The sequence below is a fragment of the Rhinoderma darwinii genome, chromosome 2 (assembly GCF_050947455.1).
Source record: "Rhinoderma darwinii isolate aRhiDar2 chromosome 2, aRhiDar2.hap1, whole genome shotgun sequence".
NCBI lineage: Eukaryota > Metazoa > Chordata > Amphibia > Anura > Rhinodermatidae > Rhinoderma > Rhinoderma darwinii.
Window position 1 is genome coordinate 58,413,824 of NC_134688.1, and position 22,123 is coordinate 58,435,946.

Sequence of the window (22,123 nt, forward strand, 5' to 3'; positions counted from 1 at the left end):
TAATAGTGGATCTGACATGTTAAATTCTAGGCTGCCATTTAGGGGACAGTGAGGCTGCCCCCCTCCAACATTTATCTCATGTGTATGGCCTGCTTCACACTGCGCATACAGAAAAGTAAGGGTATGTTCCCACAGGCAGAATACGGTGCAGATTTTCGACAACAGAAAATTTTCACACAAGAAAAACGCTGGTAAATCTGGCACAAAGATCCGCACCAAATTTTCATTGTGGAAACCCAGCCTAAGGCTTTATTCAGACGAACGTGAATTACGTCCGTGCAACGCGCGTGATTTGCACGCGCGTTGCACGGACCTATATTAGTCTATGGGGCCGTGCAGACATGTCCGTGATTTTTACTCAGCGGGAGTCCGCTGAAAAAAAGTCACGACATGTCCGTTCTTTGGGCGTTTTTCCCGCATCACGCACCCATTGAAGTCAATGGGTGCGTGAAAACCACGCATGTCGCACGGAAGCACTTCCGTGGGACAAGCGTGATTCACGCAACAGCTGTCAAAAGGATGAATGTAAACAGAAAAGCACCACGTGCTTTTCTGTTTACAAACATTCAAATGGAGTGTCATAATGATGGCGGCTGCGAGAAAACCACGCAGCCGCGCATCATATGCTGCTGCCCCACTGAGCTGTTAAGTGGTTTTTGCGCACGCAAAACGCCGCATTTTTGCGTGCGCAAAAACGCCACGCTTGTGTGAATGAGGCCTAAGGGTATGTTCCCACCCACAGGATACGCTGCGAATTTTCTGCAACAGTAAATCTGCAGCAGAATCTCTAGAAAAACGCTGGTAAATCTGTCACAGAAACCCGCACCAAATAGTGCAATTTTCCTGCTCATATTGCTCTATAGTTGCATTTTTATAGTTGCAGTGGTTTCACCTGCGTATTTAGTGTTAAACATTGATTATAGCAAAGTATATCTACACCTGCAAATTTCCAGTGGTTTTTACTTCGTTTCTGCTGCGTAAACGCTGTAAAAACCGCAACAAAACAAATCTGTTGCGAGATTTATGTTCCCCATTGAAGTCTATGGGCAAAACATGCAGCATCTCTGCACAGAACACGCAGCATAAATTGACACGCTGTGGAATTGACTTTTATGCACAATTTTTCACCATTTATTTTTTTTGCAGCCTGGGCATGCGATTTTCTAAATCTCATTCACTTTGCTGATACTGTAAATGCTGCGCAATATCCGCACAGAATTCCGTTGCTACATAGGACTCCAGCCTAAGACCGGGTTCCCACGGGTTGGGTACGCTGCGTAAAAGTCACACAGCGTGTCCGACCTAGGAACCCGCAGTACTTACCTTCTGAAAAATCGCATCACATTGTGGTGCGGTTTTTCGGACGGAATTTCCGCTGCAGAAAGCAGCGCTTGAAAAAAAACAGTCGATACTTACCCGCTCCCTCTTCTTTGCGCGTAGTCTGGACTCCGACGATAACGTTGCAGGCCATGTGACGTTGCAGCCTGTGATTGGTTGCAGCGGTCAGATGGGATGAAACGTCATCCCAGGTGGCCGGACTGCAGGAAGAACAGCGTTCTGGGTAAGTATGATTTTTTTCCCCCCCAGATTTGCGATATTTGTGGCATAACTTTATTGCTACTGTAAATGCTGCAATGCCAAAATGCATCGTGCGGAAAGTGTTATGCGGTTCGTTTTTCAATTCTGCAGAATGTCAATTTATGCTGCGTGTTCTGTGCGGAGATGCTGCGTGTTTGGCCCATAGACTTCAACGGGGAGAAGAAATTCCGCAACAGATTTATGTTATAATCTGCAGGTGCACATATACTTTGCTATAGCCAATGTTTAACACTATCCGCAGGTGAAACCACTGCAGCAACTATATAGCAATATGAGCAGGAAAAGCGCACTATTTGGTGCGGGTTTCTATGACAGATTTACCAGCGTTTTTCTAGAGATTCTGCTGCAGATTTTCTGTTGCAGAAAATCTGCAGCATATCCTGTGGGTGGGAACATACCCTTAGGGCATGCCCAGACGTGGCGGATTTCTTCCGCAACTGTCCGATTCAATGCCACACAGAATCTGCGCTGCAGATTCTGTTGCGGATCTGCCCAAAATGGGCATTAAATTGATGCGGACTAGCCGTTGCGTATTGAGGTGAAAGTACTTCCCTTCTCTTTATCAGTGCAGGATAGAGAGAAGGGACAGCACTTTCCCTAGTGAAAGTAAAAGAATTTCATACTTACCGGCCGTTGTCTTGGTGACGCGTCCCTCTTTCGGCATCCAGCCCGACCTCCCTGGATGACGCGGCAGTCCATGTGACCGCTGCAGCCTGTGATTAGCTGCAGCCGTCACTTAGACTGAAACGCCATCCTGGGAAACCGGACTGGAGGAAGAAGCAGGGAGTTCTCGGTAAGTATGAACTTCTATTTTTTTTACAGGTTGATGTATATTGTGATCGGTAGTCACTGTCCCGGGTGCTGAAACAGTTACTGGCGATCGCTTAACTCTTTCAGCACCCTGGACAGTGACTATTTACTGACGTCGCCTAGCAACGCTCCCGTAATTACGGGTGCACACACGAAGTCACCCGTAATTACGGGAGCCCCATTGACTTCCTCAGTCTGGCTGTAGACCTAGAAATACATAGGTCCAGCCAGAATGAAGAAATGTCATGTTGAAAAACTAATACGCTCCGCAGCACACATAACATCTACATTACATCTGCGGACTTCATTGCGGAATTTTAAATCTCCATTGAAGTCAATGGAGAAATTCCGCAATGAGTCCGCAACCAGTCCGCCACACGTCCGCAACAACCATTGTATGCTGCGGACACCAAATTCCGCACCGCAGCCTATGCTACGCAGCGGAATTGTCCACAACGTGCAAACGAACCCAACCACAAAGCTGTGGGGGGCAATGGAGAAACGGGTCCGCTGCGGATTCTACAGAGCAAATCCGCTACGTCTGGCCATGCCCTTAGGCTGGGTTTCCACAGTGCAGATTTGCTGCAGATTTTGCCAGCATTTTGTAAGCCAAAACCAGAATTGGATCCAGGAAACCAGACCTATAAGGCCTTTCTTTATATATTTCTTCTGTGTAGGTTCCGTTCCTGGTTTTGGCTTAAAAACCGCATGCAAAATCTTCAGCAAATCTGCACTGTGGGATCCCAGCCTTAGGGTGGGTTTGCAAGGAAGAATTTTATATGTTGGATTGTGATCAACGTTACAAAATAATCGTTTGTGTCTTACTGAAAAATCACTATTTGTATAATCTAATGTATCTCTGATTTGTCTGTATATTTTTTGTTACAATGCGTTACCCGGTAATAAAGCTGATGGTGCTATATAAATAAATAATAATCATCATCATAATAGAGCAACAAGTTGGATCTTCTGAAAATTAAATTGTGGAAATCCAGCCATGCACATGTTCCAAATACGGTTTTATATAACCTTTGAATTGTATGGAGTTGTAATAGGGCACCTATAGACTTCTATGGGGCTGTACTGTACGTCCATATGGCTCCAATTTCATAAAGAGGTTTTTCTCTGTCAGATTCTGTATAAACGTGACATGCACCAGCGGATACCATATTACAAAGTTATTCTCCCGTGTAAGCATTGCTTCTAAGGGAAAATAATCCCATAATATGGAGCCGTAGAGGGGCATTATAAAGTGTTTACAGCCCCATAATAGGGAGTCGCATGGACTTTGTGTGCCTCCATTATCTACATACAGCCACACGGCTCTGCTATATGCATGAGGCCTTATACTATACAGCAATGCAGGTAGTGCCAGTGCAAAGTAGACAGCAATGCTAACCAGGGTAAAGGGAAAGTCCAGATCTGCATAGGTATGTATGGTCTCTGATCTGCTCACAAAGGATTCCTCCACGCACTCAACATAATAATAGTTAAATTAGCTGACAAATTAAAATTACCCCAGCATGCACATAAGTACTCTACTGTATAGAAATTAGATTGTCAGCTCCATAGGAGTAGGAATAATTTCAATGGATACATACTACCCAGATCATAAAAAAGATATGTGCATTTGGGATTTTAGATGTGTACGGATTTACATGGTTGGTCTGGTCAGTGATGTGTACAGGGATTCTCACCCCGGTCAGAAAAAAAAGCTCTGGTTGGATCATTAAAGTGGTTTCCTGGATTAGAAAATGTATTATATATATTTTTTTCCAGAAACAGTGCCTCTCTTGTCCGTGGGCTATGTCTGGTATTGCAGCTCATATTCAAGTGAATAGGACCGAGCTGCAATACCAGACTCAATCCATGTACAAGAGTGGCGCTGTTTCTGGAAAAACAAACAATCCAGGACAACCCCTTTAATAAGAATGACTTGCTAAGAAGCTAAGCATCACCTCTTCCAGGAAATTATATTTCCATTTAGCCTGCCACCCCCCCCCCCCCCACAAATATTAACATCGAGGAGAGATTTTAGACAACAAAGCAGAATTAGGAAATGTGAACTATTTAAAGCCCAGACATCAGCGGTCTCCATCGACAAAAGAATAAGCAGCAATTCATAATGTCTATTTACACAGTGTGTCATTTTCGCTTACTTGAAGTATTTGGTCACCAGCCAGTAGTCTCCCATCTCTGGCAATGATGCCATCTCGATATATTTCCTGTATGACAATGTTTATTAAAGGGGTCTCATTACCGCCAACGATGCTGATCCCCAGTTCGATGTACGGGTTGGATCGGTGTATTTCAATGGTAGTAATTTCTCCTTCAGGCAGGCTAGCTGGGGGATGCATAGCTGTCCAGTACAAACAAACAAAAACACAACAATATCAATAGGATGCTTATGGTTCAGTGCCGTTCCGATCAATACACTGCAGAGATCAATATTACTCCACACTCTGCAACACAGCTGCATTATGTATTAGAAACAAGTCAAGAGACATCTCTATAGTTCATGTGTATTTAACAAGTTGTTTTATATACACATTTCATAAAATCACCCATATAAAAAATGTATTTATTCCCTATCCTAAAAGAAAAAATGAAATAAAATAAATTGAATAAGCCTGCATCATAAATATAAAATAAACACAAAAATTATATATATATATATATACTGCCTCTAGTTGTCAAACGGTATGGAGGTGAAATTGTAGTGTTACCAATAACAGTGCCAGTGTGTATTAGGGCAGATACAGACGAACGTTGCGTTTTTGCGCGCGCAAACAACGCTGCGTTTTGCGCGCGCAAAAACTATTTGACAGCTGCGTGTTTCATCTGTGTCTGATGCGCGGCTGCGTGATTTTCGCGCAGCCGCCATCATAGAGATGAGGCTAGTCGACGCCCGTCACTGTCCAAGGTGCTGAAAGAGCTAACTCTTTCAGCATCCTCGACAGTGAATGCCGAACACAATATCGAAAAACCTGTTGAAAAAAAAGAAAAAGTTCATACTTACCGAGAACTTCCCGGCCGTTGCCTTGGTGACGCGTCCTTGGTGACGCGCCTCTCGACATCGGGCCCCACCTCCCTGGATGACGCGCCAGTCCATGTGACCGCTGCAGCCTGTGCTTGGCCTGTGATTGGCTGGAGCTGTCACTTGGACTGAATTGTCATCCCGGGAGGTCAGACTGGAGGAAAACGCCGGGAGTTATCGGTAAGTCAGAACTTTGTTTTTTTTTCATGTATATTGGGATCGGAAGTCACTGTCCATGGTGCTGAAACAGTTTAACTCTTTCAGCACCATGGACAGTGACTATCTCCTGACGTAGCGTACCGATAATTTTTTTGCCGGGTTCGGCCAAAACGAGTTCGGCCGAACCCGGTGAAGTTCGGTTCGCTTGTCCGGCTTCGCTCATCGCAAAGACACTCCGTTTGGATGTTCGGAAACAGAAAAGCACGTGGTGCTTTTCTGTTTACATTCATCCTTTTGACAGCTGGTGTGCTGTTTCAGTCGGTTCGCACGGAAGTGCTTCCGTGCAACCTGCGTGGTTTTCCCGCACCCATTGACTTCAATGGGTGCGTGATGCGCGAAATACGCAGAGTTATTGAACCTGTCGTTCAGCAGACAAACGCTGCGCAAAAAGCACGGACTGTCTGTACTGCCCCATAGACTTGTATTGGTCCATGCGTGCCGCGTGAAAACCACGCGGCCCGCACGGACCGAATACACGCTCGTGTGAATCCCCCCTTAGGGTATGTGCACACGATAGCAGGCATTTACGTCTGAAAAGACAGACTGTTTTCAGGAGAAAACAGCTGCCTCGTTTCAGCCGTAATTCCTCCTCCTCGCATTTTGCGAGGCTTCTCTGACAGCCGTAAATTTTGAGCTGTGCTTCATTGCGTTCAATGAAGAACGGCTCAAATTACGTCTGAAAGAAGTGCCCTGCTTATAATGTATATAAGTGTCCTGCACTTCTTCTGACGAGGCTGTATTTTTACGCGTCGTCATTTGACAGCTGTCAAACGACGACGCGTAAATGACAGGTCGTCTGCACAGTACGTCGGCAAACCCATTCAAATGAATGGACAGATGTTTGCCGACGTATTGTAGCCCTATTTTCAGACGTAAAACGAGGCATAATACGCCTCGATTACGTCTGAAAATAGGTCGTGTGAACCCAGCCTGAGGCTGCGTTGCACTATAGTTGGCATTTTTTCACAGGCACTCCACACACTGTACAAAGCACTGGCACTGGGTATTGTATGGTATCATTGCAACACGTGATATCAAGCTCATCAACTACGAGGGGTAGTAGCTACAGAACGTTTACCTACATGAAGCATTCTTAGGGTATGTCGTAAACGCCCGAAAAACGGCAGAAAAATCGGAAGCAGAATGCCTCCAAACATCTGCCCATTGATTTCAATGGGAAAACGGCGTTCTGTTCCGACGGAGCGTTTTTCGGACGTTTTTTTACGGTTAAAAAAACGGCCGCGAAAAAGAAATGCAGGTCACTTCTTGGGACGTTTTTGGAGCCGTTTTCCATAGACTCTATTGAAAAAAGCTCCAAAAACGCCCGTAAAAAAACGCAGAGAATATCGCGAGTGGCACAAAAAACATCTGAAAATCAGGAGCTGTTTTCTCTTGTAAACAGCTCCGTATTTTGAGACGTTTTTGACTCTGCGTGTGAACATACCCTAATAATACAGCAGGCTTGGTACAATCACGCTACCTTGTTTCTTACTATCTGGAGAATTGACCTTCCTATGTTTAAGGCATTGTTGAGATTAGCTGACGGTAGCAGGTTAAGATTCTGAAATGCTGATGTCGCAGGGAGGAAGATGCGGCCAGTCATATGTTTTCCCTGCACAACGCCCATTTAATTGAATTGGCGCCCATGTGCTGAATGGATGGGTTGAGTGTACTACACCACCAGTTGGACTTTATCGGCAATCTACTCTGGGTAATAGAAAAGGGTCCTAAGCAGGCAACCCCCCCCCCCCCCCTCTGTGAAGTCTATATGTTGTAATAGGGCTTTTGGAAAGGGGTTTTTACCCATTTAATGTTTGAAGTTTGTTTTTGTACTGGAAAATAAATATCTTAAATTTGCAGTGCTGTTGCAGACTGCAGCAGGTTTTCTCTGTATTTGGCTGCATGATATAATTTCATCTCTACAAGTACTGCTTTTCTCTTATGTCGCAGTGGCCCATTGTGCTTACACCCAGGTATAGTATCCACTTGACATAAGGACTACAATTGCTCAGAATGCTAAATGCTTTGTGCAGAATTGAGCCAGCAAGAACTGCTGGGCGATTTCAGCTCTGAAGTCTGCAGAATTGTGAATGTAGCTATGGATTATATTACAGTTTAAATCAAGATCAATAATGCAAGGTATTTACAAAGTTTTATTAATCTTTTAAGAAGATTATAGCTATATGTTAACTGTAAATGTTCCGTTTAAGTTGAAGCTGTGCTTTAGTAATAAATCACTGGGTTGAGAACTTTAGGTCTATATAAAGATTAAATAATGTAAACTAAATGAATGCTCCTCATAATTATGGAGAGATTATTCCAATTCTGAGAGAATATACTGAATCAGCCCAATTATTGATCACACAGCAGGTTTACGGAGTACATTCCAGGAAAGCCCGGCAACTAATGACTCCCCAGAAACACAAGGACAGTATAATTTATTAGCGATATAAAAAATTGGATAGAGCCAAGATGAACGGACTATTGCAACTGTACTGAGAGCACCTTAGGGTATATATAATTTTCTTGGACGGTACAGCAGAAAACATCGTGTGCAGAGGGGAATGTAATTGAGTTTTACATTAATGGAAGAAAAACGTAACATACAGGGACGCACGTTTAAATATATATTCTCAGGAGCAGGTCAGATACATATGTAACACGAGACGATTACTCTTTGCAGTCTAGATCTAGAAGAATACAAAATCTGGATTTATTTTATGGAATCTTAAAAGTAAAATTCAATATATTTTGGAGAGATTTATAATTGATAAAATATTGTAATGTACTACAGACATGGGGAATGGTGTGCTAATTCACATCTCTGTTGCAAGACCAGTGTCAATCTAGTTTTTAACTGGGTGAGTCACACAAGAGAGGTCGGTTGCTAGGGATACGCTGCCTAACAACCACAGGCAAATGGGATTGTCAGACAGCACATCTCTACCAACCAGACTGTCTCAAATGACTCAGGTTTTCAGATCAACCACTGAATGGCCACTTTAGAGACACCAATCTAGTAGCGTGTTGGATCTCTTTTGGTGATCAGAACTGCAGCAATTCGTTGTGGTATAGATTCCACTAGGGGTTGAAATTGTTCTGCAGGAATATTGACGCATGCGGACAGGATAGCTAATGTGTAGTTGCCGCTAAAGTGTCCTTCTGCCGTAGGGTAAACAGCTGCCATGAAGGGATGAACTTGGTCGGCCATGATGCTTAGGTAAACCCTACATTCAACTGCCCATCCACAGGTATCAGAGGACCCATGTTGCCTCCACAACATTACTTCACCTTCACCAGCCTGAACTGTTGACATCTGGCAAGGAAGGGTTTATCGATTAATGCTGCTTGAATCAAATTCTGACCCTCCTATCATCATGTTGCATCAGAACTCTGGATTAAATCTTTCTATGCGATGTATTTCCACTGCTCAATTATCTCATTTTGCACCGTCTGTTCAGAACGATTCTTGACATTCTCTTCTGACCCCTTTTTTTGACGAGTTGTTTACTTAACAGAATCTCTTTTTGCTAAAGGTTTTTCTTCGATCACACCTTTCTCGGATCACTCTGGACACCTTTGTATGAGAAAACCCCACAAGGTTGGCAGTATTTAAAATACTGGCCCTGTGCTAATTTAGCACCGATGACTATGCTTCACTTTAGGTTGCTCAGATCACTTGATTTTCAGATTCTAATGTGCTCATTTAATTTTTTGCTGCACTCTGGAATCACATGTCTATTTTCCATATAGGCAGCGCAAATCAGGAAAGGGCAGGTGTCTTTAATAAAGTGGCCATTCAGTGTATAATGCAGAGTTCACACGTTACGGTCAAAATGTGTTTTTTTTTTTTTGCCGTGACCACAACCATTTGCCTATGGCAGGAATTTGTTAGGTTGTGGCTGCAATGGATCGCCCCTTCCCTCTGTCAAACTTCTTAGATGTCACGGTCTCTATTGACCATGGCATCTAAGGGGCTAAACTTCCCAGATCAGAGGTTTGGGCAGCACGGTGGCTAAGTGGTTAGCACTATTGCCTTGCAGAACTGGGGTCCTGGGTGCGAATCTGACTAAAGACAACATCTGCATGGAGCTTGTTTATTAAACTTTTTTATTACATTTTCCATATAAGTTTAACATACATATATAACATATCAACAGAACAAAAAAAAAACAAAAAAAAATAGACAATACATGGCAATGTTCATACCCTGAAACGGGTACATCTATGATACATATTATTTCTTTCATTTGATAAGTCCAAACTTTTTTAGATTGTAGGTCTATTGCAGCTTTGATGACAGGTTATACTGAAAAACATAGAAACATTTAACATGGTAACTATGGTAGCCTAACTAATCTTTTCTCATTTGTCTCTTCTCCTGTTTCCATTTATGTCTTGCGCTCAATGTGTTCCTCTCTGATCATTTGATTCTGTAGTCTTTAGTTTCCCTAATGTCCCTTTGATATCCTCGATGAGATACCATTTAGTTTGCCTGAAGCCCTCCATCGTTTTTGCTATATCTGAGTCTGGCATTTGTACTAAGAATGGCTTCCATTTTTTTTTAAATTTCGCCGTCCCCCGCTCCTTGTGCCTCAATGCCTCAGTTCTATCCGAATGTAGATACTTATGTAGTTGCTGGACTAATTGTTCCAAATTCGGGGTGTTAGTTTCCAGCCAATTTTTCAGTATGCACCTTTTGGCTATAAGTATTATTATGTGTGCTAACGGCGGTATGTGTTGCAATATTCCCTCGTCTTCAGTGTCTAGTAACGCTATTGAATGAAATAATAGCAGCGTCGGGTTCAATGGAATAGTTTTACCTCATAGCTTCCTAATATATGCCAATACTTCCGTCCAGTATCCCTGAGTAGCCGAACACAACCAGATACCATGATATAAGTCTGTGTGCGGCTGAGCACACTTTGGGCAGGAATGTATCCTATTTGGATTTCCATCTGTGGGTGGTATGTTAAAAGCATAAATGGCTGCATGCATCAGTCTAAATTGCGTCTCCCTCCACAGTTCATTAATCACATGCTTTCTCACTGTTTGCCATCCCTCCAGTAGTTGCTCATTTATATCTGGAGTTTTGAGAATATGTCTCCAATATGGGAATTGATTTTTATTTTCTAGTCGTACATAAATAACTTTCATTGCCCGGTATAATTCCAATAAGGACTTCCTATGTGAATCTTCTCCCACTAGCGCATCGAAGGGGTTGTCTATTATTTATTTTTCTAAATTCCCCACCAGCTTCGTAGAAAAAGCTCTAATTTGCAGATATTGCAGAAAATGAGTTTGCTGGATCCCATATTCGCTCCCCAGTTCTGATAACGTCTTTAATCTCGGTTCCGTCGCATGCAATACATGTTCTACTGTGAATATCCCTTTGTTTTTCCATGCCTTAAATAGACTGCTAGACTTCCCCGCCGGGAACCGGACATCGGTCCACAGGGGCAAATACTTAGACAATTGGAAGGAAAGGCCCTGCTTTTTCCTCACTTCCTTCCAACACATTATTGTGTCACGTAGTATGACTGAGGATTTGACCTTTTGGGGCAGGTGTCCTAGCTTAGTGTGTAGCAAAGCCCGGAGATCATATTCTCCCGCCAGAGCCGACTCCAAATCTCTATTCGAGTAGTGACTAGTTTTATGTATCCAATCCAGGACATGGCGGAAAAGTCTAGCTATGTTATAACCTCTCAAGTGCGGTATGTTCACTCCCCCTTGCCAATGATATCCCTGTAGTTTTAGCAATGACACTCTGGGGCGCTTGTTCATCCATATGAATTTCGTTATAGCCGAGTTAAAGGCATTTACATCTCTATGCTTCAGCAACAGAGGTAGTGTTTGCAGCGGATATAGTAATCTCGCAAAGGAAATCATTTTGACCAAATGGCATCTCCCAAACATGGACAGTGGTAAGGTCATCCATCTTTGTAGTTCTAGTTTTATTTTGCGGAAAATGGGTTCGTAATTCAATTGGTATAGGGTTCCTGTGGTCCGCCCTATTTGTATTCCCAGATATCTTATCTGCGATTTTGCTATTTTAATTCCCAACCGTTGGAGGATCACGTCTGCTGTGTGATTATGATGCGTTAAACCTAAAAGTTCGCTCTTAATTGTGTTAATTTTCAGTCCCGCTTGTTTTCCATATTCCTGAATCACCTCAAATACTCTAGGCAGATGTCTGGACGGGTGGGAGAGAAATAACAGAATATCATCTGCAAAAACCGCTGTTTTGACTTCTACTTCGCCCACCTGGATCCCTGAATATATCTGCCCTCGCTCCAGGACCTGTATCAGAGGATCCAAAGCAAGGTCAAATAAAAGTGGTGATAAGGGACATCCCTGTCGTGTGCCCCTTGACAACTTAAACATGTTCGATCTAACGCCCGGAGTGCAGACTGCTGCCGTGCGATTATTGTACAGCGCTTTCAGGTATACTCTAAATGCTCCTTGTATATTAAATTTATCCAGGACCATGTCTAACCACCTCCACTCAACGTTATCGAATGCTTTTTCAGCATCCAGTAACACTATCGCTGCCTGTTTGTGTGACTCTACCTCGGTCCTTATCCCGTCCATGACTCCCAATACCTTTCTGATGTTTGTGACTGCCGATCTGCCTTTTATAAACCCCACTTGTGAAGGACCCACCAATAGTGGCATTATCTGAGCCAGTCTGGTCGCCATGACTTTCGAGATTAGCTTAAGATCCTGATTAATTAAAGATATGGGTCTATAGGAGCCCGGCAGTAACAAATCTTTTCCCTCCTTGGGCAACACTTTTATATAAGCCATGTTTGCTGCTACAAGAATGCTTTCTCCCATTAACAATGAATTGAAGTATGCTAGTAGCGGCGGGGTTATTTGATCTTGTAGTATTTTGTAGAATTCCGCCGAGTAACCATCAGGTCCCGGCGCCTTTCCATTTGACAATGTCTTAATCGTCTGCTGTAGCTCTTCCTGCGTTATTGGTGCATTCAACTCCCTTAATTGCTCCTGATTGAGTGTGGGTATGGGGAGATTGGCTAAAAACTGGCTATCCTGTATATCCCCAGGTCCCGCTATGGAAGTATACAACTGCTGGTAGAATTCTTCCAGTACAGCATTTATTTTCTTAGGCTCTGAAAGAATTTGACCCTCATGATCCTTCATTTTAGTAATGTGTGTCTGCGGTCGAAACCCTCTAGATAACCCTGCTAGCATCTTTCCAGCTTTGTTGCCGAACCTAAAAAGCTTGGCTTCATAGAGTGATCTCCCGAACCTTTCTTTGTTTTCCAACCATGTTTCGAAATGTCTTCTGGCCTCTATCGATTTGAGTTTTTTACTTGTTATAGGGTCAGCTAGAAAGGTAGAATATGCTGCTCTAAGTCCGTCACTGCATTCCCTAAATTTTTGCTGCGTTTGTTTTTTCCTAAACGCTGCATACGATATGAGCCTCCCTCTTAATACCGCCTTCGCCGTTTCCCAATAAAGCGCCTGATCAGTGACATGTTCTGCATTATCTATCGAGTACTCCATCCACCATCCTTTTAACTTCTGTTGGAAATCTTCCTCTTCTGCCAGGTGAGTTGGGAATCTCCACTGCGTGAATTCTCCCCTAGTGTGTTTATCTATGAGCACCAACCTTACTGGCACATGGTCCGATATGATCATGTCAGTGATGTCTATTTGATCTACATACTGCAGTAATTGTTGGCTCAGATATATGTAATCTATCCTAGACCAGGATTTATGGTATGGTGAATAATAGGTGTATTCCTTATCATCTGGATGACTATATCTCCACCCATCCGTTACTTGTCTAGTTTGCGCGAATTCCGCTAAAATGCCATCCGTGCCTAGTGCCGATGCTTGAGTACTTCTCTTCCTATCTTCAGTCACACATTGCACTGAGTTAAAATCCCCTCCCACTAACTTCATTGCACAAGTGTCCGCTAGTAATGTCGTTTGCAGGGTCTGGAAGTAGGTGCGGTTATTTGTGTTAGGTGCATAGATATTATAGACACTGATCTCTCCCAATTGCGTGTCCAATAATAAACGTATAATCATGCGTCCCCCCGAATCTACCTCCTTCGAGCGCATCGTTGCGGCAAGGTTTTTATTTATTAAAATCAGGACCCCGTTTTTTTTTTGAACTGCCGGAGAGCCGTAGACCTGTCCCACCCAAAATTTTCGCATCCTGAAGAAATCTTTTTCTTCCAGGTGCGTTTCCTGGAGTAGGGCCAAATCTACCTTCAGTTTACCGAGATGCCTCAGAACCATCGATCTTTTGTGTGGGGACATAAGCCCCTTAACATTCCATGTTACTACTTTCATATAGGGCTCTTATGATATGTGCCTGTGTTTATATGTGTTGTATCTTCGTCCCCTAGGAGGAACCTTTTTTCAATATTCCCTTCAATATGGCTACCATTCCGCCTTAAACTCCAACTAAAAACAAACAATTTAATTATTTTTGTTGCCTTCTTGCCTTCAACCCCACTCCCCCCTTCTTTTATTACTTTTGACTTCACTTTTTTCTGCCATGTGTTCTTCTTTCACCTACTCTTAAACCTGTCCTAAGCAGACTGTCTTCCTTTATCACATATTAGATTAACATTTATAACATATCTCCCGGATTCACAGATATATACTTATACATCCCACCTTGACATCCTTATTTGAAACTTCCCTTCTTCTATTACCCCAAAGAGAGTTCCCGCCAACAAAATATATCTGGAGCTAAACATCTGCATTACTCACTACTCCCATAAATTGGACAGTCCACCATCATCTGGCTATTTGTCGAGATTATCCATGCTTTGGTGTCTGCGTCAGTCTTTTCTCTTTTGGCGGTTGTCCTCTCTGGTGCGATGTATCTTGTTGCGTGCCACTTCTTGCAGGGTTGTTCTCTGCCGCAGTAGACCCTGGACCTTTGACTATGTCTTTGTATACTGCTTCTGCTTCCCGATGATCCGTGTAGACTTGTGGTGTGCCGCTAGGCGTTGTTACTTTTAAAATCGCCGGATACTGAAGTTGAAACTTTATGCCTCGATGGTGAAACGCTGTGCAGATTCTGCTAAACAATTTCCTTTTCTTCGAGACTTCCGATGAGTAGTCTCCAAATAACATGACTGTGACCCCATTTAATTTTACCGGCCCTCTTCTGGTCTTGTATTGACGTAGTAGCGCTTCCTTGTCAGAATAATCCAGGTAGCGAACTATGACTTGTCTTGCCCTCTGTGTCTGGCCTTGTGGCTGTGTCAGCTTTTGTCTGTCGGGGCCCACCCTGTGCGCTCTTTCTACTTTGCACGGGCCTTCCATATTCAGCATCTTCGGGAGGTCATATTCACAGATACTTTTTAAATGCGTTGCCGGCACTGTTTCTGGTATTCCCACCACCCGGACGTTATTCTATCGTGATCTATTCTCTAGATCATCTATTTTGGCCAGCATCTTTTCCTTCTCTGTTACCAGCTCCTGCAGTGTGCCATGAGTCCCTGCTGCCTCATCCTCCAGCATCGAGATTCGCTGTTCCACCTCGTCTAGCCGTGTACCATGTTGCATAAGATCCGTCTGCATCTCTTTCAGGGAGGCTGATATAGTACTGGCTAGGGTGTCCTGTATATCAGGCGCAATGCGCTTAGCCACTTCCATGGCCAGCCTTTTGTAGTTTATCTTCATTGAGGTCGAGGGTTCCCCTCCCCCCTCCTCGTCTGACATTTCATCTTCCTGTTCTGACGATGGGCGACTCACTGTCTGCTTGTCTTTCCTGGTGACCGGTGGCATCGCGATAAGTGCTTCACTATGAATGTCTCTGTGTCAGATTCTACGTCTATTCAGGGTAGGTCAGTGTGTTTCTTGTTGTCAAAGTCTTGTCTGTGTGCGAGTGGTCTCTTCCGCACAAACCTGCAAGATGGCGTATCTTCTCTCCTCTGTGCTGCCCCGGGAATTTTGGCGCCAAAATGCTTACTCCGCGGTGTCCCGATAACTTTATTGCTCCCCGTGCCGTGCCCTTCTGATTTCTGTGCCTCTCCTCAGCCGGCACTGTTTGGGCTATAGGGTCCCCCTCTTTTGTACCTTTTATGGCGTCCGTGCCGTCTCACAGCGAAAGTACCTCGGGAGTTGCTATGGCTGCAGCGATGATGTCGGGACTCCCCCTCCACATTCGGCGTAGTCTGCCGGTGAGACGTGTGTCATTCCCCGGTCGATACAATAAGTGTGCTGGCTATGTCAGTCGATTTGGGTAGCGTAGGTCTGGAGAGCTCTTTTTCACTCTCCTCGCATGGCAGCGCCGGAACCGGAAGTCTGCATGGAGCTTGTATGTTTCTCCCGTTCTAAGTAGGTTTTAGAGTAATGACAACTTCTGTAAAGCATTGTGAAATATGTTGGTGGTATATGAAATCAATAAAGCCTCGCCATTACATGGTGAGCTGACCATCAGAACAAAAATGCAGGTTTAGTTAAAGGGGTTGTCCGGTTCCTAAAAACTGATGGTCTATCCTCAGGATAGGCCATCCATATCTGATTAGTCGGGTTCCGACTCCCGGCACCTCCGCCGATCAGCTGTTTTAAAGAGGACGCAGCGCCTTCATTTCCTTTACTGCTCACAATATGAACTGCCCACAGTGGACCATCAACTTTTTGGGACTAGAAAACCCCTTTAAAGCAACAGTGCAAGTAAAAACTGATGTATGCTGCAATGGGGAAAAGACTGGAGAACTGCTCGTACAGAATTAATAAATCTCCTCCATTACGTAGGGAACAAGTATCACCTGTATACCAATAGTGTACACACTAATAATATATGCCCGGCTGGTGACACCACTTGCCCATCCCCGGGATGCATCATCTTTTAGTAGCAGATGGCAGTGAAGTTTAATTTTTTTTCCCTTCTCACAAAATAATTTTCTGTAAGTTCCTGACAACAGTAAATAATTAGGATAATTGGAAATATATTCTCCTCGCGAGTGAATCAATTTTTCTTCATGCTTGTAATTGACTTTCATATTTATTTCGGCATGGGATTTATTAGCAGATTGAGATAGAATTATTCCCTGTTAGGTAAATATATTTCTTCATAATTGTCTTTGGGGAAGATTTTCCCACATCATGAATTACTAAATATATTACTCCACAATCTAAAACAGGAAAGGAAAGTACAAAGAGGACCCGACCTTGACGTCTACAAGGTTTTACTGATGGGAAATGCAATTACTGTGTAACAGCAACTGCTGAGATTTCCTCATCTACCCAAGAAACCATTAAATCTCAAACACAAACAATACAAAGGACACTACTGAATAGCTCTAAAAGTTCTAAGGTTAAAAGAACTGGTAAGGCTATGTTCACATCACGTTTATTGGCCTATATTTAGTATATGTGCCGGGAAAAGTTCATGATGTATAAATGGATGCCATAATAGTCTATGGCTGTCAGAAGCCTCTAATGAATGCCTAATAGGGGCATTCATCCCGCATAGGCTAATATGGCATCCGTTTACACCATGAGCTTTTAATAGCTTTTCATGACGTATATGTTAAACGGATACCATAATAGTCTATGCGTGACAGATGCCACTATTGGGCATCCAGCGCAGGCATCCATCGCGCAAAGGCTATCATGGCAAGCAGTTAACGTATATGTCATTTATAGCTATTGAAAAGCTCATGACGTAAATGTTTAAGGGTTGCCTGTCACATATGCCATACAGTGGCATTGATTACGCGTAGGCTCCGTGTGCAGTATACGTTATTTTACGGGATACCGTTGTATGAAATGGCGTAGTATACTACCATAGACCAGCCCGACAGACGCCAAAAGAAAACTCTTTTGGCCTCCGTCGGGCTTAAGGAGCCCTATGGACACGCTTAGCCTGTACATTGGGCGCTTCCCTGGCGTACACGCTATACGTAGTCACCAATTCTTTTTCTTATTTCCTTAATAAGGCTAGGCCCCTAGTTACGGTAAAATCGCAGCGCAAGGTCTCACATGCACAGAGGTTGTACGGCGGTACAGGACAATACAGTGCTCCATCAGGTGCCATACGTACATAACTATTCTCCTTTAGAAGCAAAGCTTCTAGGGGAGAATAACTGCACATACAGCAACCGGTGGAGCATGCCATGACCTCCATATGATTCTGTATGAAATTGCAGGCACATAGAGTTACAGTAAAGGCCACATGCACTCTATGGGTGCCCTATTATGGCTCTGTGCAAAAAAAAGCTATAATACGGCCAAGTGCATAAAATCTTACTGCGGCTCACGTGAAACCTCATTGTTTTCCTATGAGGGAAAAAGTAGCGTAACAAAGAATTCCTTTTCGTCTGTTACTCTTGTGATCATCACAATGTGGATGTACAGCATGGCATCGCTGCAGGAAAATAAACACTGGCCGGTACCACCGGAGCATCGACACTGGAGCGGCAGGGGATTAAACAAGTTATTACAGTGTGATTTTTAATTTTACTGCCAGATTAATGCATTAAACATCGGACTACCCTTTTGACTATATTGTGTTCCAAATAAAAGTTATAACTTCCACCTAAACAACATACACAATAATACTAACCAGTGGCATTCCAGTAAAGAATGGGTATCTGGGTAATTTCCTTTTGAGAACCAAAATAATGGCTAGCTACCATTCAGGAGGTATAGAAGCACATGCCACAGCAAATTTTTCAGATGAATGTCAAACTCATTATTGTTCTGGTCATAGCTCAAATAATTACCCCAGTTATAACTTCAAGATAATGTTGTGTTCTCAGTGCACAGAGGGAATGATACAAATGATGCCCCTGAAATGTTCCAAATAGTAGTGGTCAAAGCAGATCGTCTCCACTACAGAGCACATAAGACCTACACAGTGGTGTCACTTTTTCTCTGCTGTTGTGCCTATAAAGAAGTGCTCTAAAGGGAACTTACATGCGAGGAGTCAATGAGCAGACACCTATCTCCAGCTACCTGCAGTCTGAGATTGGCACTGGAGAAGAAAAATAGCTATCTGTAGCTATCGCCTCCGGTGCCAGTCTCTGCAGTCTGAGATTGGCGCTGGAGAAGAAAAATCAGGGCAGAAAGAATCAGATATGTTGCATTACAGGACTGTGCCAGGACTTCAGGACTGTCTTACTTAATCTTGGACACTCTTTTGGGATAGGGTTGAGTAGACACGAGCCACATGAAAAAGGCCTGCAAGTCACGCTGTGGAGACTTTGGCTATAGTAGGTCCAAAGTTTGCAACTGCACCAGGTGCCTGAAGGATAGTTCGCTGGTGAGTCCTGGTACATTTGCACTACATTGTTTCTGTCTACCTTCTTTTGTGTTATGAAAAACAACCTATATTCTGATATTTGCCCAGCCCTAATTTTAACCACATTAATGGTTTAATTTACGTACTGTTCGATATGGTGCTCTCTTCGAAGGCAGGGTTATCAAATCCCTGGTCATCTGACCACAAAGGCAGCACAGTTGGTGTCACATTTCTTTCCAGCAGTGCTGGTCCTGTTCCTGCTTTGTCCACATCTGGAGATACAGCTGCCGGTAGATCAATCACACCAGGACCATTTTCTCCTTCAATCTCTATTTGCAGCTTGCTGGTTCTTCTCTGGTCCAATACTTGTCTTCTGTGCGATGCTCCTGGACATCTAAAAACATAAGGCAGCCTTTAATGACCATAAAAATCTTTGTCAATCTACATTCTGTGGGTTTCCTACAGAGGAGATGATAATCTAGGGTTAAGCAGGTTCATGTTCCTAAATCTTCTATCACAGCTTCAATAAAGTACAATTGTGTTGAGGAAATAACATATAACATTAATCATCATAGACAATATTCAGAGAATCTCTAGTGACTGGTATAGTGCCAAGGGACTGGCGCAGCGCAAATGTGGTGCCTATTTTCAAAAAGGGCTCTAGGTCTTCCCCGGGTAATTATAGACCAGTAAGCTTAACATCCATTGTGGGGAAAATGTTTGAGGGGCTATTGAGGGACTATATACAGGATTATGTGACAATAAATAGTATTATAAGTGACAGCCAGCACGGTTTTACTAAGGACAGAAGTTGTCAAACTAACCTAATCTGTTTTTATGAAGAGGTGAGCAGAAGTCTAGACAGAGGGGCCGCTGTGGATTTAGTGTTTTTGGACTTTGCAAAGGCATTTGACACTGTCCCCCATAGACGCCTAATGGGTAAATTAAGGACTATAGGTTTAGAAAATATAGTTTGTAATTGGATTGAGAATTGGCTCAAGGACCGTATCCAGAGAGTTGTGGTCAATGATTCCTACTCTGACTGGTCCCCGGTTATAAGTGGTGTACCCCAGGGTTCAGTGTTGGGACCACTATTATTCAACTTATTTATTAATGATATAGAGGAAGGGATTAATAGCACTATTTCTATTTTTGCAGATGACACCAAGCTATGTAATATAGTTCAGTCTATGGAGGATGTTCATGAATTGCAGGCAGATTTAAACAAACTAAGTGTTTGGGCGTCCACTTGGCAAATGAAGTTTAATGTAGATAAATGTAAAGTTATGCATCTGGGTACCAACAACCTGCATGCATCATATGTCCTAGGGGGAGCTACACTGGCGGATTCACTTGTTGAGAAGGATCTGGGTGTACTTGTAAATCATAAACTCAATAACAGCATGCAGTGTCAATCAGCTGCTTCAAAGGCCAGCAGGATATTGTCGTGTATTAAAAGAGGCATGGACTCGCGGGACAGGGATGTAATATTGCCACTTTACAAAGCATTAGTGAGGCCTCATCTAGAATATGCAGTTCAGTTCTGGGCTCCAGTTCATAGAAAGGATGCCCTGGAGTTGGAAAAAATACAAAGAAGAGCAACGAAGCTAATTAGGGGCATGGAGAATCTAAGTTATGAGGAAAGATTAAAAGAATTAAACCTATTTAGCCTTGAAAAAAGACGACTAAGGGGGGACATGATTAACTTATATAAATATATGAATGGCACATACAAAAAATATGGTGAAATCCTGTTCCTTGTAAAACCCCCTCAAAAAACAAGGGGGCACTCCCTCCGTCTGGAGAAAAAAAGGTTCAAGCTGCAGAGGCGACAAGGCTTCTTTACCGTGAGAACTGTGAATCTATGGAATAGCCTACCGCAGGAGCCGTCACAGCAGGGACAGTAGATGGCTTTAAAAAAGGCTTAGATAATTTCCTAGAACAAAAAAATATTAGCTCCTATGTGTAGAAATTTTTCCTTCCCTTTTCCCGTCCCTTGGTTGAACTTGATGGACATGTGTCTTTTTTCAGCCGTACTAACTATGTAACTATGTAACAAGAGGGGCCGCCACAGCAAAGATAAAAATTGTCCCCTCGTTATGATGTTGGGTTTTGCAACCCAGGAAAAGGATCGGGTGTATGTTTCCCTCTCCATACCCTTTCTATGACTTTTCTTTCCCCACCCCGTTGCTTGCAAACAATGAGGTTCCTCTAGATGTCCAGAAGAATGGGACCAACCAGGACTGGGCCGCCTCTCAAGGGCCCAATAGCGGCAGCATGGTCACCTTCTATGGTATGTACACCCTTATATCAACCCTAGAAAGCTGTAAATTCTCCAAGCTTGTCAAGTTACTCAGTCTGAAAGAAAAGCCAATCTAGATCAAAGAACATTTACAACAATTACAATACTCTCAGACAAATAAAGAAAGCTTCTGTGGCCATAGAATTGAGGAGAATGAGATGGAAATTGTGTACTTTAAGTACCTTTATCTCATTTTCTGCTTTGTCAGAATTTATATTTTTACTCTCGGCTCTGTACACATCAATCCTCAGATAATCCGCACCTTCGCCTATCCTAAGGATAAAATGAAAAATGAGCGAGCACAGCTAACACAGATCTTCAGATATGACCTGTAAACCTTTCTTTCATACAAATCCTGCAGATTTTTCCAGCATAAGCTTAAAATACTTATTTCAGAATTCTTAATGTGGAACTAAGTTATATTAAACACGTGTGTAGAATAAAAGGGAGTTATTGTAGGATCGGTAAAGGGTAATGGAAGTTCCCTAAGCACTGGGAGCTTATATTGTATAACGATGGGATCATCTATGCCAATTCTGAGGTACACATAGGCTTAATCCCCAGATGTCAAAGAGGTGACGGTTAAAGAGCTTCAAGAGAAAAATGGCCAATAAAAAAAGATACTAATGGGCTTTCAATAAATATAAGGACAATCACCTAAATGGAGGCTATAACTTGGAACACAGTATGAGCATGTTTTTGAATCCATAAAGGGTTTGTATGGGAGAGCCTAACACTAGGGACCCCCAGAATCAGGAGAAAGTAGAGACCGTAGCCTTCACCCTTCACTGTTCATTCGAGCTAAACTGTAATTACTTTTTAGCTCTCACGACCATTACGCAAAGTCCACTTTTATTAATCAGAACCGAGAACCGAGAACAACATCATGTCACACTGTCGAAGAGAGGAGGCC

The 22,123-nt window shown here is 43.1% G+C and overlaps 1 protein-coding gene across 2 annotated transcripts in view; it reads right to left on the reverse strand.

Annotated features, from left to right (window-relative positions):
- Positions 1 to 22,123, reverse strand: part of LNX2 (ligand of numb-protein X 2) — a 139,258-nt gene that overhangs the window by 31,002 nt on the left and 86,133 nt on the right. For both annotated transcript variants that reach the window (XM_075851670.1, XM_075851671.1), the window contains 2 exons: positions 19,055 to 19,302; positions 4,569 to 4,768 (listed from right to left, as the gene is read on the reverse strand). In XM_075851670.1, the coding sequence (XP_075707785.1) occupies positions 4,569 to 4,768; positions 19,055 to 19,302 (448 nt within the window). The remainder of the gene's footprint in view (positions 1 to 4,568; positions 4,769 to 19,054; positions 19,303 to 22,123) is intronic.